This window comes from Elephas maximus, chromosome 19 (genome assembly GCF_024166365.1).
Source record: "Elephas maximus indicus isolate mEleMax1 chromosome 19, mEleMax1 primary haplotype, whole genome shotgun sequence".
NCBI lineage: Eukaryota > Metazoa > Chordata > Mammalia > Proboscidea > Elephantidae > Elephas > Elephas maximus.
In genome coordinates, this window is record NC_064837.1 from 2876209 (window position 1) to 2892447 (window position 16239).

The following is a 16239-nucleotide window of genomic DNA, read 5'->3' on the forward strand; positions in this document are numbered from 1 at the left end:
GCTTGAACTTGCATATGAGCAATCGATGGTCTGTTCCACAGTTGGCCCCTGGCCTTGTTCTGACTGATGATATTGAGCTTTTCCATCTTCTCTTTCCACAGATGTAATCAATTTGATTTCTGTGTGTTCCATCTGGCAAGGTCCATGTGTACAGTCGCCGTTTATGTTGGTGAAAGAAGATATTTGCAATGAAGAAGTCGTTGGTCTTGCAAAATTCTATCATTCGATCTCTGGCATTGTTTCTATCACCAAGGCCATATTTTCCAACTACTGATCCTTCTTCTTTGTTTCCAACTTTTGCATTCCAATCGCCAGTAATTATCAATGCATCTTGATTGCATGTTTGATCAATTTCAGACTGTAGCAGCTGATAAAAATCTTCTATTTCTTCATCTTTGGCCCTAGTGGTTGGTGCGTAAATTTGAATAATAGCCGTATTAACTGGTCTTCCTTGTAGGCGTATGGATATTATCCTATCACTGACAGCATTGTACCTCAGGATAGATCTTGAAACGTTGTTTTTGACTATGAATGCAACACCGTTCCTCTTTAAGTTGTCATTCCCAGCATAGTAGACTATATGATTGTCCAATTCAAGATGGCCAATACCAGTCCATTTCAGCTCACTAATACCTAGGATATCGATGTTTATGTGTTCCATTTCATTTTTCACGATTTCCAATTTTCCTAGATTCATACTTCGTACATTCCAGGTTCCAATTATTAATGGATGTTTGCAGCTGTTTCTTCTCATTTTGAGTCATGCCACATCAGCAAATGAAGGTTCTGAAAGCTTTACTCCATCCACATCATTAAGGTTGACTCTACTTTAAGGAGGCAGCTCTTCCCCAATCATCTTTTGAGTGCCTTTCAACCTGGGGGGCTCATCTTCCAGCACTATATCAGACAATGTTCCGCTGCTATTCATAAGGTTTTCACTGGCTAATACTTTTCAGAAGTAGACTGCCAGGTCCTTCTTCCTAGTCTGTCTTAGTCTGGAAGCTCAGCTTAAGCCTGTCCTCCATGGGTGACCCTGCTGGTATCTGAATACCAGTGGCATAGCTTCCAGCATCACAGCAAAGCACAACATTCCTCAAACTAAAAGAACTGAAGAAAAAATCCAATCCTTGAGTTGCAATACTGAAGGATTCTATAGGGAAAAACATTAAATGACACAGAAAACATCAAAAGAAGATGGAAGGAATACACAGAGTCACTATACTAAAAAGAATTGGTCAATGTTCAACAATTTCAAGAGGTAACATGATCAGGAACCGATGATACGGAAGGAAGAAGTCCAAGCTGCACTGAAGGCATTGGCAAAAAACAAGGCTCTGGGAATCGATGGCGTATCAATTGAGACGTTTCAACAAATGGATGCAGTGCTGGAAGTGCTCACTCGTCTATGCCAAGAAATTTTGAAGACCGCTACTTGGCCAACTGACTGGAAGAGATCCACATTTATGCCTATTCCCAAGAAGGGTGATCTAAGTGAATGCAGAAATTATTGAACAATATCATTAATATCACACGCAAGCAAAATTTTGCTGAAGATCATTCGAAAGCGGCTGCAGTGATCTATCGACAAGGAACTGTCAGAAATTCAAGCTGGATTTAGAAAAGGATGTGGAACCAGGGATATCATTGCTGATGTCAGATGAATTTTGGCTGAAAGCAGAGAATACCAGAAAGATGTTTACTTGTGTTTTGTTGACTATGCTAAGGCATCGGACTCTGTGAATCATAATAAATTATGGATATCATTGCGGAGAATGGAAATTCCGGAGCACTTAATTGTGCTCATGAAAAATCTGTACATGGTTCAAGAGGCAGTCTTTGGAACAGAACAAGGGATATTGCGTAGTTTAAAGTCAGAAAAGGTGTGTGTCAGAGTTGTATCTTTTCACCATACCTATTCAATCTGTATACTGAGCAAATAATTCTAGAAGTTGGATTATATGAAGAAGAATGGAGCATCAGGATTGGAGGAAGACTCATTAACAACCTGCTTTATGCAGATGACACAACCTTGCTTGGTGAAAGTGAAGAGGACTTGAAGCACTTACTGATGAAGATCAAAGACCACAGCCTTCACTATGGGTTACACCTCACCATTAAGAAGATAAATATCCTCACCACTAGACCAATAAGCAACATCATGATAAATGGAGAAAAATTGACGTTGTCAAGGACTTAATTTTACTTGGATCCATAATCAACACCCATGGAAGTAGCAGTGAGGAAATCAAAAGATGCATTGCATTGGGCAAATATGCTGCAAAAGACCTCTTTAAAGTGTTGAAAGCAAAGATGTCATCTTGAGGACTAAGGTGTGCCTGACCCAAGCCAAGGTGTTTTTAATCACCTCATATATATGTGAAAGCTGGACAATGAATAAGGAAGACTGAAGAAGACATCTCTGAATTGTGGTGTTGACAAAGAATATTGAATATAGCCTGGACTGCCAAAAGAACAAACATATCAGTCTTGAAAGAAGTACAACCAGAATGCTCCTTAGAAGCAAGGATGGCAAGACTGTGTCTCACATACTTTGGACACGTTATCAGGAGGGATCAGTCCCTGGAGAAGGACATCGTGCTTGGTAAAGTAGAGGGTCAGTGAAAAAGAGGAAGACCCTCAACAAGGTGGATTGACACAGTGGCTGCAACAATGAGCTCAACCACAGCAACGATTGTAAGGATGACGCAGGACCGGGCAGTGTTTCATTCTGTTGTGCATAGGGTCACTATGAGTTGGGATGAACTTGATGGCACCTAACAACTACAACAGTCATTAATATCACATGGAAGTAAAATGTTGCTAAACATAATTCAAAAACGGTTGCAGCCTTAAATCGACAGGGAGCTGCCAGAAATTTAAGCCGGAGTTAGAAGAGGATGTGGAATGAGGGATATCATTGCTTTTATGTCAGGTGGATCCTTGATGAAAGCAGAGAATACCAGAAGGGTGTTTACCTGTGTTTTTTTGACTATGCAAAGGCATTCGACTGTGTGGATCATAACAAATTATGGATAACATTGTGAAGAATGGGAATTCCATAACACTTAATTGTGCTCATGTGAATCCTATTCATAGACCAAGAAGCAGTCGTTTAAACAGAACAAGCTGATACTGCATGGTTTAAAATCAAGAAAGTTGTGCCTCAGGCTACTGTCCTTTCACCATGTTTATTCAATCTGTATGCTGAGCAAATAATCCAAGAAGCGGGAGTATGTGAAGAAGGATGCAGCATCAGGTTTGGAGGAAAACTCATTAACAGCCTGCAATGTGCAGATGATACAACCTTGCTTGCTGAAAGTGAAGAGGACTTGAAGCACTTACTGATGAGGATCAAAGACTACAGCCTTGAGTATGGATTGCACTTCAACGTAAAGAAAACAAAAATCCTCGCAACAGGACCAATAAGCAACATCATGATAAACGGAGAAAAGACTGAAGTTGTCAAGGATTTCATTTTACTTAGATCCACAACCAACACCCGTGGAAGCAGCAGTCAAGAAATCAAATGACATATTTCATTGGGCAAATCTGCTGCAAAAGACCTCTTTCAAGCTTTAAAAAGCAAAGTTGTCACTTTGAGGATTAAGGCACACCTGACCCAAACCATGGTGTTTTCAATCACCTCACATGCATGTGAAAGTGAAAAATGAATAAAGAAGACCAAGGAAGAATTGATGCATTTGAATTATGGTGTTGGCGAAGAATACTGAATGGACAGCCAGAGGAATGAACAAACCTGTCTTGGAAGAAATACAGCCAGAGCACTCCTTGGAAGTGAAGATGGTGAGACTTTGTCTCACATACTTTGGACATGTTATCCAGAGGGACCAGTTCCTGGAGAAGGACATGATGTTTGGTAAAGTAGAAGATCAGCAAAAAAGAGAAGACCCTCAATGACGTGGATTGACACAGTGGCTGCAACAATGGGCTCAAACTTAGCAATGATTGTGATGGCGCTGGACTGGGCAGTTTTTTGTTCTTTTGTACATAGGTTCGCTATGAGTCAGAACTGACTGAACAACGTCTAACAGCAATAATGTTGTCCTTATTTTTACTTCTGCAATGCCTGATCGTCTGTTTATCCCACTGAGTGGAATTTTGCAAATTTATATATATATTTTTATATGTGTGTGTTTCATTCTTAAAGTTCTTCTGCAAATCTTCCCTTTCTCTGTTCATTATGCTCGTATTTTCCTTTAAATAGTTGTACAAAGTTTGCTATTTCCATTATCTCTGTCATTTCTAGGCCTGTTTCTATTGACTTTTTTTTTTTCTCCTAATTACAGGTCATGTGTCTGGTAATTTTCTATTGGATTCTGGACATTGTGCTGTTACATATTTGAATGTCTGTTTGTTGTCTGGCAGTTGTGGATTGTCTTTATCTCTTTGAGGCCTGTTTTTAGGCTTTACTAGAGTGAATCTTTAGTACCTTCACTTCAGGGATATTTAGCCATGCCGCTAAGGCATGACCCCTCTTAGAGATGATAACTCCACTCTGGTAGGTTTAATTTCATAATGTCTCTCTACCCTCTATGAGCTCTAGAAATTGTTTAGCTAAGAACTCTGCCGTCTTTCTTTGCCTAGGCTTACGTAGTGTCTCTCAATTCATGTGTGGCCTATTACCCACCAAAGACTCAAACAGACCCCTATGTTGGAGGTCTTTTTCTGCATAACTCCCTTTATTCCAGAATTATGCTTTACAACTTCCAGCTGTCTCAGCCTCCCTGAATTCCAGTCTCTTCCTCAGCTCACAAAGGCTGCCAGGCTCTGTTCAGTTTTTGTCTGTCTTTGCCCATGGTCTGAGAATTGCCTCCAGTTAGAATGCTGAGGCAATCAGAGGTATAAAATTTTGTTTCTCTTTTCTCAGGGATCAGAGTCCTGTGCTGCTTGTTGTCCAATGTCTGAAAACAACTGTTTCATGTATTTTGCCCAGTGTTTTAGATGTTTACCATAAGAGGCTAAGTACAGTTCTCATTATGCATCATAGTTGAAGGCAGGAGTCTTTATTAAGTTTTTAAGTATTTCTTAGACCATGATACTCTCAGTTTTCTTGACCAATAAGCCAAAAATACAGTTATTACAGATTATTTTGTGGTTTGGATACGAAAGCTTCAAGGCATTTTATTGTCTTTTATTTAGTTTTTCCAAATGACTTACAAAATGGCTGATAGGAGCTAGAACTTCAGTTGTGGCTATAGGACTTTGTCTTTCCATGTGAAACTTACTGTCATACATGAGGAGCTCTACTTCTGTGAGCTTTAAACAACTGAGCTTTATTCTTCAAATTCCATATTCTAACCTATATCCTATCCCTTATTAAAAAAGAAAAAATCATCAGGATGCTTTTGTAAAACTACATTGATTTTTCTCAACCCATGTATTTTATCTGGTTTATGATATCACCCCTTCACATATCACCCTTTGGGGTAGATGACTCACGTTTCAGTGTTTGACAAACATGGGTTGAGATACCTCAAAATTTAACAACTCAGTTTAACTACTGTTGGGAGAATGCATGTGGTAATTCTAGGAATTCCAGGGTTGAAGAACCAAGTGACCATAGTTTTTAGATCCTTTATTGTCAAGAACTAAGCAAAGCCAAGTAGGGAGTGGTCCAATGTCACTTGAAACTGCTTGCTGGAAGAAAACTGACTGGGTTATTTCTGTATTTGACATGGATAAGGGGTTAGAACTAAAGGCAGCCATAGGACCCTACGACCTCACGATACTTTAGATTTACTTTTTCAAAAAACAGTGTCTAGGTGTCAAACTGAAGTGAAGAAGTACAAGTGGTTATTAAGGTGTTATTTTTCACCCTCATTCTCTAAGCTTGGCCATGGTTGTTTGGGGGATATGGGTGTGAAGAATTTGAGACAGGGAACTCTGGCAGTGGGCAGCTGTTTCATCACACCTGGTACGAGTGGCTTTTGACTTGACCACAATTCTACAAATAGATTATTTTGTGGTTTGGTTACCAAAAACCTCAAGACATAGCTATTTAAATAATCACTGAAGGATTTTTTTTTTTTTTTTCCTGAGCAGACTGTAGAATTGGGCCCGATTTTTTTTTTTCTCTTTTCAATGAACAGGTCCATAGACATTACGCCAAAGCAGAATGACACTTAGATATTGAAAAGTATGCCATAGTCTATGGCATTCTGGGCTTTCTGAACTAGTAATAACCAAAAGTTCCAGAGAATGGAACACTTTTCAACTGGCACAAGGGGTGAAGTAGATCTATATGTTCTAATAGGGGGAAGGTCCAAAATATACATTTATGTTAAAAAGAAGAAAAAGTACATTTTAAAATGATATGTATAGTGATTAAGAGAATTCAATTTTTAGATTAAGAATCTCTGTGTATATGTATAAATGTATATATGTATTCATATACCACACAGATTATATATGTGTATGTATACATACATACACATATATAATCTGTGCTGGTATAGGAATAGAAAAATCTGGGAAGATACCTCTATCAATGAATTATTCACAGTGTCTGCTTCTGAGTAGTTCACTTCTCAGAGGAGAAAAGATATTTATCTTTTACTTTATATACTCCCCCGTATTAGTAATTTAAGAAACTAACACTTATTGAATACTTACTATGTGCCCCCCCCCAGTGCTGTGCTAAGCATTCCAAATACTTACATTGTCTTAAATTTTCATAACCCTGTGGCTACGGCAGAATTTCTACATTGGAAGTGCTTAAAGGTGGTAAGCTGTCAAGAAAAAAGAAAGCTGTTTCCATGCCAGGCACATCATTGTTACCTAGATTGTGTGTTTATTTAGAATGACTTAGTGTGTGTGTTTAGGTGATGCTGATGGACATGGGAGGGGGCAATTAGTTCTCCAAGCAACCCCTTGCTGCTAATACTACTCATAACAATCCAAAGAAGTTAGTACTATTATTCCCAATTTATAGATGAGGAAAATGAAGCACAAAGAGTTTAAGTGATTTGCTCAATGTCACAGCTAATAAATAGCAGAGCCAAGATTTGAATCCCTATCTGTTAAAATGCACAGTTCAGGGTCTTAATTTGAATTTGTTGAAACAAGACAATGTTACTCTTGTAATTAAAAAAAAATTCAAAAATTCAAATGGACAATCTTAAAAAATTTATTTTAATACGCCTTTGAAACAGAGAGATGAAAAAAATTTTTGGAATATGCCATCACTGATCAAGGTGGGTATCAAATCAGAACAAATATCTATCTCATGTGTTAAGGAGCAATGCTACTGGTACTAAGATGTGGTCTTTTATTTGTAAAATTTCACCAGAGTTTAATTTATGTGACTGTCTATTTTTACTTTTTTTAAACAGGAGAGATTTACAAATAGTGTTTGGGCAACATGGAGCTTTTAGGTTCTACTTTAACGGCAACTTATGCCCACCCTAGACCAACACCAACCAACTTTCTACCAGCCATCAGTGCCGTGGCATCAACCTATAGGGACCGCTTCCCCCACCACAACTTGACCCATAGCTTGAGCCTCCCATGGAAACCGAGCACGTACTACAAAGTGGCCTCCAACTCACCAACCTTGGCTCCATACTGCACCAGATCTCAGAGGGTGTCCGAGAGCACCATGCTTCCCTTTGTTTCCAATAGAACCACTCTCTTCACCAGGTATACTCCTGATGATTGGTACAGGTCGAATTTAACCAACTATCAAGAGTCCAACACCTCCCGCCATAATTCAGAGAGACTAAGGGTAGATACAACTCGCCTGATTCAAGACAAATATCAACAAACAAGGAAAACCCAGGCAGATTCCACCCAAAATTTGGGAGAACGAGTCAATGACATAGGATTTTGGAAATCCGAAATCCTTCATGAGTTGGATGAAATGATTGGTGAGACCAATGCACTCACAGATATTAGGAAAAGATTGGAGAGGGCTTTGATGGAAACTGAAGCTCCTCTTCAGGTAACTATGAGACCCTGTGATAAAAGAGTCTACATTTTCATTACTATAATCCCCTGGTTGAATTTCTGAGGCTATTTATATATTGAATTACGTTTTACTTCACCTATAGAAGCCAATCCCATAGCAACAAATCTGTAGCTGGTTTTAGCAATGGTAAAAGCACTGTCGTTTTTACACATTATACAGAGCAGCCACTTAACTGGAAAGAATTCTGAATGGAAAACAAAGAAGATTCATTAAAGAGATACCATTAGGACATGCAATGCTTTATGGTGAACATTCTTCCCGTCTTTCAAATTGGCTGGTTCATCTTTGATCTCCCTAGATTAAGTAAACAACATGTGAGAAAAAACTTTGCCCTTCTAGTCTGGCTCATGAAATGCCTCCTGTGCGTACTTTGATTCTGTTTCAGGGCACAGTGAAAATCCACTTTGGGTGAGAAATGGAACTGAGTTTAGGCCAGTTGCCTTCACAATAGAAGCAATATTTCAGCTGATGGCTGGCCTCTGACCAGGTTCTGGATGGGCTCCAATCCCCTCTGACACTCTGAGCATGTGATGGGCCCTCCAGCCTCACTCTGTCCACCACCACTGAAAAAAGACAATCTTATCTGAGGGTCTGCAAATTATAGAAATTATTTCAGAAGTTGTATATATTTCTATGAAAAAAGCTAACCACCATTTTTTTTTTTCCATGTTTGTGTGACTTATTTCCCATGGGATAAACAGTAGGTCTTTGCATCTGTAGTAAAAGGGTTTAGGGAATTAATGAAGTCTAGTGGCTTGAAGAGTTTGCTGGTGACCCCTGCACAATGTCACTTCTTATTGCATCCCCTTCCCACTAAACACAAAGGCAAATACACACAATCCCCAGGAATGCCAAGAGAGGTCCAGTGTACACTAATGATATCTTTTAATTAATTCATCATGAATTGTTTTGGATCAGAAGCCCTTCTCTGAGCCTGGCCTTGTTTTGAGAATAACTAGTCTATTCTATACCCCTTCCTCCAATTTGTCTTCAAGGATTTGAAGTATCCTTAAAACGATAGCCACTCGACTGTTTCTTCCCTTAGTCCCCCTTCAGTGATGAGAGCTTTCAGTGAGATGGATCTAATTTAAAATTTTTTCTGCAGTTTTTGTCCAGATATTTTTCTGTATTTGAACATTTACTATCAAGACAATATTGGAAGGTCCTGATTAAAATGGGAAACAGTTAATTTCTCAGAAGAGAAAATATTGATGATCAAATAATATCAGGAAAACGTTAAACTTAATAACTGTGCAAATTAAATCAATGAGGTAACTGTCTTTGGCCTATCAACTTTGCAAAAATGAAAGCTGATAGCATCTAGGGTTTACAAAAATGCAGAAAGTGGACACTCTTATGTATTGCTAGTGGCACTGTCTATTGGTAGAAAGTTCCTGGGAAGCAATCTAGTAATATGTACTAAACTAATTCTTCTAGTAAATGTAAATTACACTATTAAAAAAAGCATAGTCACTCAAAGATTTTGTTCAATGATATTATATACAGATATTAGTGTGCACTATATTTTATGCTTTTAAAAAGTTAACATTATACAGTCATCCCTTGTCATAAAATAGTCTTGGACAGAACTATTTTAACAACTGCATAATGTTCTTGCATACATAATTTATCATCAGCAATCTAAGCTGTTTTCCACTGAGGTCGTTAATATACTTTTTCTCAAAGAATATTTCTTGACTCAGGCCTTCTATTTAATGTTAATTCTAAAAAGCATGCTATAAAGCTGTAAGGACATTATAACCTCCAGTTTGTTAAATGAACAAACCAAACAGTGATGGGATTATGGCCAAGTCATATTTTCTTTCTTTTCTGTATATATATATTTTCCATGGATAAGGCTTTTTTTTTTTTTGTACAGTGAGGAAAGCAATAAATAGTACTTTAAAAATAATCACCTGGATTGTTGGCTGCACAAATATTTTGATGTCTTTAAAGGTTATCGTTTGTTTCTTCCTCAGTTATCTCAGATGAAAATATTTGGAAATAATGTCTGCAAGACTGTGCTTCATGTCATTGAATTATTTCTCTGAAAGAAATCAATGCTAATTTATGGGGATCAAGTAAATGCCATCTGATTCATTTTCTCACCTCTCCAAATTAGGAATTTTTTCAAACTACTTTGAAGAGCTAACTCTCTACCTTTTAGCTCACAGCAGGGATTTACTTATTTGTAATAGTCTGTTTCATGCTATATTTTCAACAAAATGTTGGATAATTTGGTATTGGGAGTATCTATTGACTTGTTTTAGTCATTAGGACTACTAGACACTGATTATAGTCGGTTTGTATTAATGCTTTTCATTATCTGTGTATCTGTAGGTAGCCCGAGAATGTCTATTTCATCGAGAGAAGAGAATGGGAATAGATCTAGTTCATGATGAAGTGGAAACACAACTGCTCACAGTAAATTTGGGGGGAAATGAAAGAATAACAACAAGCATAGTTGTAAACATGTGCTTAATATGTAGAAACAAAAAATGGTTTTATATAAAAACACTAATAAGAATTTTTGTATCAGATGTTCATAGCTTCTAGAAATGATAACTTTTTTTTCTTAGTTGTAAAAGTAATATATGTTCATTGAAAGAATTTGAAAAATACAGAAAAGGGTAAAGAAAGATAAAAGTCATCTGAAGTTCTAGTAGACAGAAAGTTACTGTTAAATTTGGGGTTTCAGTCTTTCTAAAAAAATCGTGCTTAGATAAACACTAGTACACAAATACACTCAGACATGTCTTTAAGAATAGAATTGCATTTTATATACAACTTTGAATCCTGCTTTATTCATTTAAAATTATATTGGGGTAATTTTCCCATATCATTATTCTTTTAGATGTGATTTATAATGGCTGCATAGTGTTCCACAATGGGAAGATTCTATTATTTTTTAAAAAATCAGTTCCCTCTTGTTGAATAGTTAGGTTGCTTCCCTATTCCCCTCTTTCCCCCCATTTTAATAACACTGAAGTGTTCAAAATATTACTAATGACAACTGTATGTAACTCTCATTTTTTTCCTAGAATTCATTTCAGAAAGTGGAATTGATGGGTCAAAGGGTATGTGCCTTTGGAAAGCTTTTAACATATAGCCAAATTGCCATCCAGAAGCTCATGGTCATATCTACTCTGTTACGCGTATCCTCCTGCTAGTCTCTCTCCTCTACCTTCCATCAAAAAAAAAAAAAAAGGATATATAATTTAGTCCAAGTTCTCAGACCTTCACCTCCTAGACTTGCTCCCCCAAGATGTCTGCTGTCCCTTAAGATTTCTGCCATCATGAGCCTGGCGCCCTTCCCTGTCTCTTCCTTCAGCCCAGACACCCTGTTAAACATCACTTCTCTATCCCCAAGGCCTGCCAGACATTTTTACTTTGGTAACTCATTTTTAGTTCATATTCATGACCCCTAGGAGCAAACTTTTCTTCCCCCCGATGCCTGGCTCACTCTTCTGTCTTTCTGCTTCTACTGATGGCACCAATGTTCTCTACTCACCTTGGCTATGGCCTGCTGACCAGCATCTCCTCAACCCTGTCATCGTTCTGCAGCTCTTGTAAATCGTTCCTCTGATTTGCCTCTTGCCCCTGACCTTTCCATTCCAGTCCCCCTACCATTGTTCTAACTCACCCTTTACCGCTTCAAAGCTGGTTAACTTGAAATCCCTCAACACTTTCCCTTCCATTAATGTCTCAGTTTCTTAGTGCAACTATAACAGAAATAACACAGGTGGTGGTTTTAACTAATAGAAATTTATTTTCTCACAGTTCAGGAGGCTAGAAGTCCAAATTCAGGGTGTCGACTCTAGGGGACGGTTCTCTGCTATGGGGGAAAATCCTTGTCTCAGCCTCTTTAGCATTCTTTTCACATTCCTAGGAGATCTCCACGTGGCATCTGTCTTTTCCTCCTTTGTGCTTGCTTCTCTCTGTGTCTGATTTGCTCTTTTTATATCTCAGAAGTGGTTAGGTTTAAGACACACCACACTGGCATGTCTTCATTAACGTAACAAAGAAAACCCTGTTCCTAAATGGGATTACATCCACAAGTTTAGGGGTCAGGATTTACAACACATACTTTTGGGGGATACAATTCAGTCTGTAACACCCAGTTTTACTTGGATCTACACATCGTCTCCAGCTTCTTCCTTCTTCTTAAAACCCTTCCTTGACTCCCTGATTCCTACAGGAGAAAACCCACTAAGGCCTTCCATTATCTGGCTCCAATCTAACTTGTCAATCTCATTTCCCACTGTGACTCAACAAGCTCTCCTGCAGCTTATTAATCTTCTCCATCCTGAATCATCTTTGCCTTTGTTTGAATGATGCGACCCAGTGAGCCCTTGATAAAGAATTAAGTAAGATGAGCTGGTGACCTGGTCATCAGAGGCACTTCACTGTCACAAGGTGTCTACAATCCCTGTTAGCATTGCATTAAATTCTTTCAGTGAACCATTGCACTGAGGATGATAAGCGAAAGCTTCTTTGCTCTCTCCTTTTCCTTGTCTGGTTTTCTAAGAGGAATCTGAGTTAAAATTGTATACTCAGTAAAGCTTTGGCCACTGCAGAGAGCCTATATAATCTACTCTGTAAACCCACCCCTCCTACTGCTAAACACTAAGAATTATGAATAGGACATCCTGAATGAAATATTGCAATGATGGCTCATTACTCTGCTGTTTATTTTTTCCCAGTCTCTGGTGAAATAATCCGTCGTCTATTTTGTCATTCTAAATGGACAGAAATTTACCAGCCCACCTGTCAGTTGGTCATACTGTGGTAGCTTATGGTTGCTGTGATGCTGGACCAATGCCACTGGTATTTCAAACACCAGCAGGATCATCCATAGTGAACAAGGTTCAGAGGAGCTTCTGGCCTAGGAAGAAAGTCCTTGTTTTCTCCTCCTGAAAATTAGCCAGTGGAAACCTTATGGGTCACAAAAGAACCTTGTCGGCCTCACTTGCTTTGGACAAGTCAATCACTAGGGGAGGACATCAGGTTTGGTGGAGCAGAGGTCCAGCACGGGTGAGGGAGACTCTCGATGAGTAGCCTGCAATGATGTCCTCGAATGTGCTGGCAATAGTGAGGATGACACAAGGCCGGGCCACATTTCCTTCTGTTGTATGTAGGGTTGCTATGAGTCAGAGCTGACTCGACAGGAGCTATTTATCTGTCAGTCCCTTGGCCTCTTGTTCTTACCGGTCCTGAGATGCTCTGCAGCAAGTAAATTATAAGCTGGTTCTAACAGCTTAACCTTGCCTTTCCAAGAGATTTCCTGAATCTGGGCGACTTCTGGTGTTTCCGTTATTCCAGTAATGGCTCTCAAACCCAGCTACACATTAGAATCGCCTGGGATGTTGTGAAAATATGAATGTCTGGGTCCTACCCTGAGAGATTCTGATTTGAATATGGAGTGGAACCTAGGGCATCCGTATTTGTAAAATACTTCTGAGATGATTTTGATAAATAACAGTGTTAAGAACCACTGCTTTTTAGAGGTTTAGGTTTTCCAGGTTAGTCGCAGAGGCTGTTTTTTTTTTTTTTTTTTTAAATAACTGAATCTGCAATTACAGTAATAGTTCATCACTGAGGAGCTGCCTTGGTTAAGACCAATTGATTCAAGTAGTGAAGGTATTCTGCATGTGTAGCTTACTCGAGGTAGGGAAAATGGATCTCAATCTTTAGAACAGATAAATAAGCATTAGCCAAAAAACCAGGTAGCCTTAAAAGACCCACTTTTGAAAAAAAAAAAAGCAAATATTCAGGTGCAATGAAATATTTCTCATGAATTCTGTTGACTCTGTTATTCACATTAAATCAGCAATATTCCACAAATTTTTACAAAAGGACTTTTCCTGGGGAATAGGACATCGTCCCATCCTCTTGGGACCCCCAGATCATGCCAATCCCTTGGACTTTAATGCCAAGTAAGTCTGCAGAGCCATCCAATATGCAGCCTGCCCTGGCCTTCCTGGGAATGTGGGCTGGGACTACTGCTTGGGCCCAGGCTGAGGCCCTAGCTGGCCAGTTTCCTCTCACAAGCGGCTTCTCCCTCCTTCATGTTGCAGAAGCAGAAAGCAAAACATGACAGTCTCATAGGTTTCCCGAGCCTGTGCAAGAATGAGTTTCAGAGATGTCAGCTGATTAGACCTATCGTTGTAGAGTCTTTCAGCATTCCAGAAGAAGGAGATCTTTCAGCGTGGTCCACCCCAGGGGGGCTCTGTTCTGAGACAGAGATTAATTGAACCTTGATACTAACATGGTGTCATGCAAGCATGTGATCAGACAGTTCACAGAAGAAGAAAGTCAAATGGCTAACAAACATATAGAAACACGCGGATTTGTAATAATAAAATGCAAATTCAAGCAATTTACTGTTTTGGGAGGTCCTAGCACATTGGTCCACCAACTGCCAGTTTATCGTACTGTGGTAGCTTGCATGTTGCTGGGATGTTGGAAGCTATGCCACAGGTATTTCACACACTGGCCAGGCTGACCATGGTGGACAGGTTTCAGCGGAGCTTCCGGATTAAGACAGAGTAAGAAGAGAGGCCTGATGGTCTGCTTCCAAAAATTAGCCAGTTAAAACATCATGGATCACAGCATAACATTTTCCTGCTCACTTGCTTTGGCTGTGTCATCAGGAGGGATCAATCGTTGGAGGAGAATAACATGTTTGTGAAGTAGAGGGCCAGCGAGGGTGAGGGAGACCCTCAGTGAGATGGATTGGCACAATAACTGAAACAATGGACTCAAATATGCTGGCAATCGTGAGGATGACACAGGACTTGGCAACGTTTCATTCTGTTGAACATAAGGTCACCATGAGTCAGAGCTGACTCCTTGGAAGCTGTCTGTCTATCACATTGGTATTGGTTGAGATGAATGGTAATGGCCACTTCGTGGGTAAGGTGAAGAAACGCATCCGGGTTCATTGTTGTAAATGGGTATAATGGTCTGAAGGGCAGTTTGGCTGTACTTGTCAAAACCTTAAAAAAGGCACACTCTTTGGTAGTACCTAAATATTTATCGAGGTTTTTCACAGCAGCATTGTTTAATGTCATGGGAAAATGTTCAAGGTTTAAAATGAAAAGCAGGCCACCAAACAGTATATGGGGTATGATGACATTTTTGCTTTAAAAAATGACAATGGTGATTATGCAATTTTTTGTTTTCCTCATGGTACTATTTTGGTTTCCAAAATTTTCTAACATGAGTATGAACTTCAGAGGGAAACAGGTGTTATTAAAAAAAACTCTGATACAACACATGCTTAGTAATAAGCATGTGTTGTATCAGAGTTTTTTTTTAATAACACCTGTAATAAAAAAAAAATATATATATATATATTGGCAGTATCAAAATGCCACAGGTCAGTAAGAGGCCTCGCTAACAGAGCGCTTGGGCAAGTACAGGAGTTGGGCTGCTGTGCACAGATGGAGACGGAGGTGAGAGCTGTGCTGGCTGTGTTGAAGTCAGCCCCCACAGGCAGACAGAGATCTGTCTGTTGGAGGTGAGGTGCGCTGCCAGAGAGAAGCCCATTTGGCCGCCCTGTTGTCCCTCCTTGAGTTTGCTTTGTTTCTGAAGAGTAGCTATTACAGAAGAAGCCACGCATTGAAGTTCAGCCTTGCGTATCACTGGAATTTTGATTTTTTGTTGTTGTTGGTGGTGGTTTAATTAAGGACCAGAGATATAAAGAAAACCCTAACCTTTTAACTGTGTCAAAACTTGTTCCGTAATGTAATTTCCCAAAAGCCCTATAAAGGATAGACCTCAGTCCAGTAATTAGATTACAGTCTCACAGGGCGTATAGGTAAATAAGTGATGGAGAATTATTCTCTAGTCTTACTTCACTATTTTTTGCAAAGTTTTCTCTCATGATAGCCATTAGGTTATTGACTTTGATTGTTAGATCCAATGATGAAAATATTAATTTTTTTTTTCAATCGAGTAGGAAGTTGATACTATCCTGTGTTGTCAAGAAAGAATGAAGCTACATTTGGATAAGGCTATTGCCCAACTCGCGTAAGAGCTTTACCTCTCTATAATCTATCATTAAATCTTTCATACTTTCATTCAGATCTCTCTTAGCTTTTATAAGACCACACGCAAACACACGCAAACACGTTTTTATTCAGACATTAAGATGGGTACTTGGATAAATTTGCTTTAAACTTCTAAAGAAATAATTTTGACATGCTGTGTAAAGGATTTCTGCCCTAACTGGGAATTTGGCTAAGATT

General features: G+C 39.0%; 1 protein-coding gene across 2 annotated transcripts in view; it reads left to right on the forward strand.

The window, feature by feature from the left end:
* TEKT3 (tektin 3) overlaps positions 1-16239 on the forward strand; it is a 50273-nt gene that overhangs the window by 2080 nt on the left and 31954 nt on the right. The window contains exons 2-4 of one of the 2 annotated variants that reach the window (XM_049861552.1): positions 7353-7960; positions 10328-10411; positions 15951-16021. In XM_049861552.1, coding sequence (XP_049717509.1) covers positions 7382-7960; positions 10328-10411; positions 15951-16021 — 734 coding nt within the window. In that variant the 5' untranslated portion in view covers positions 7353-7381. The remainder of the gene's footprint in view (positions 1-7352; positions 7961-10327; positions 10412-15950; positions 16022-16239) is intronic. The other variant, XM_049861553.1, reaches the window with a different exon arrangement.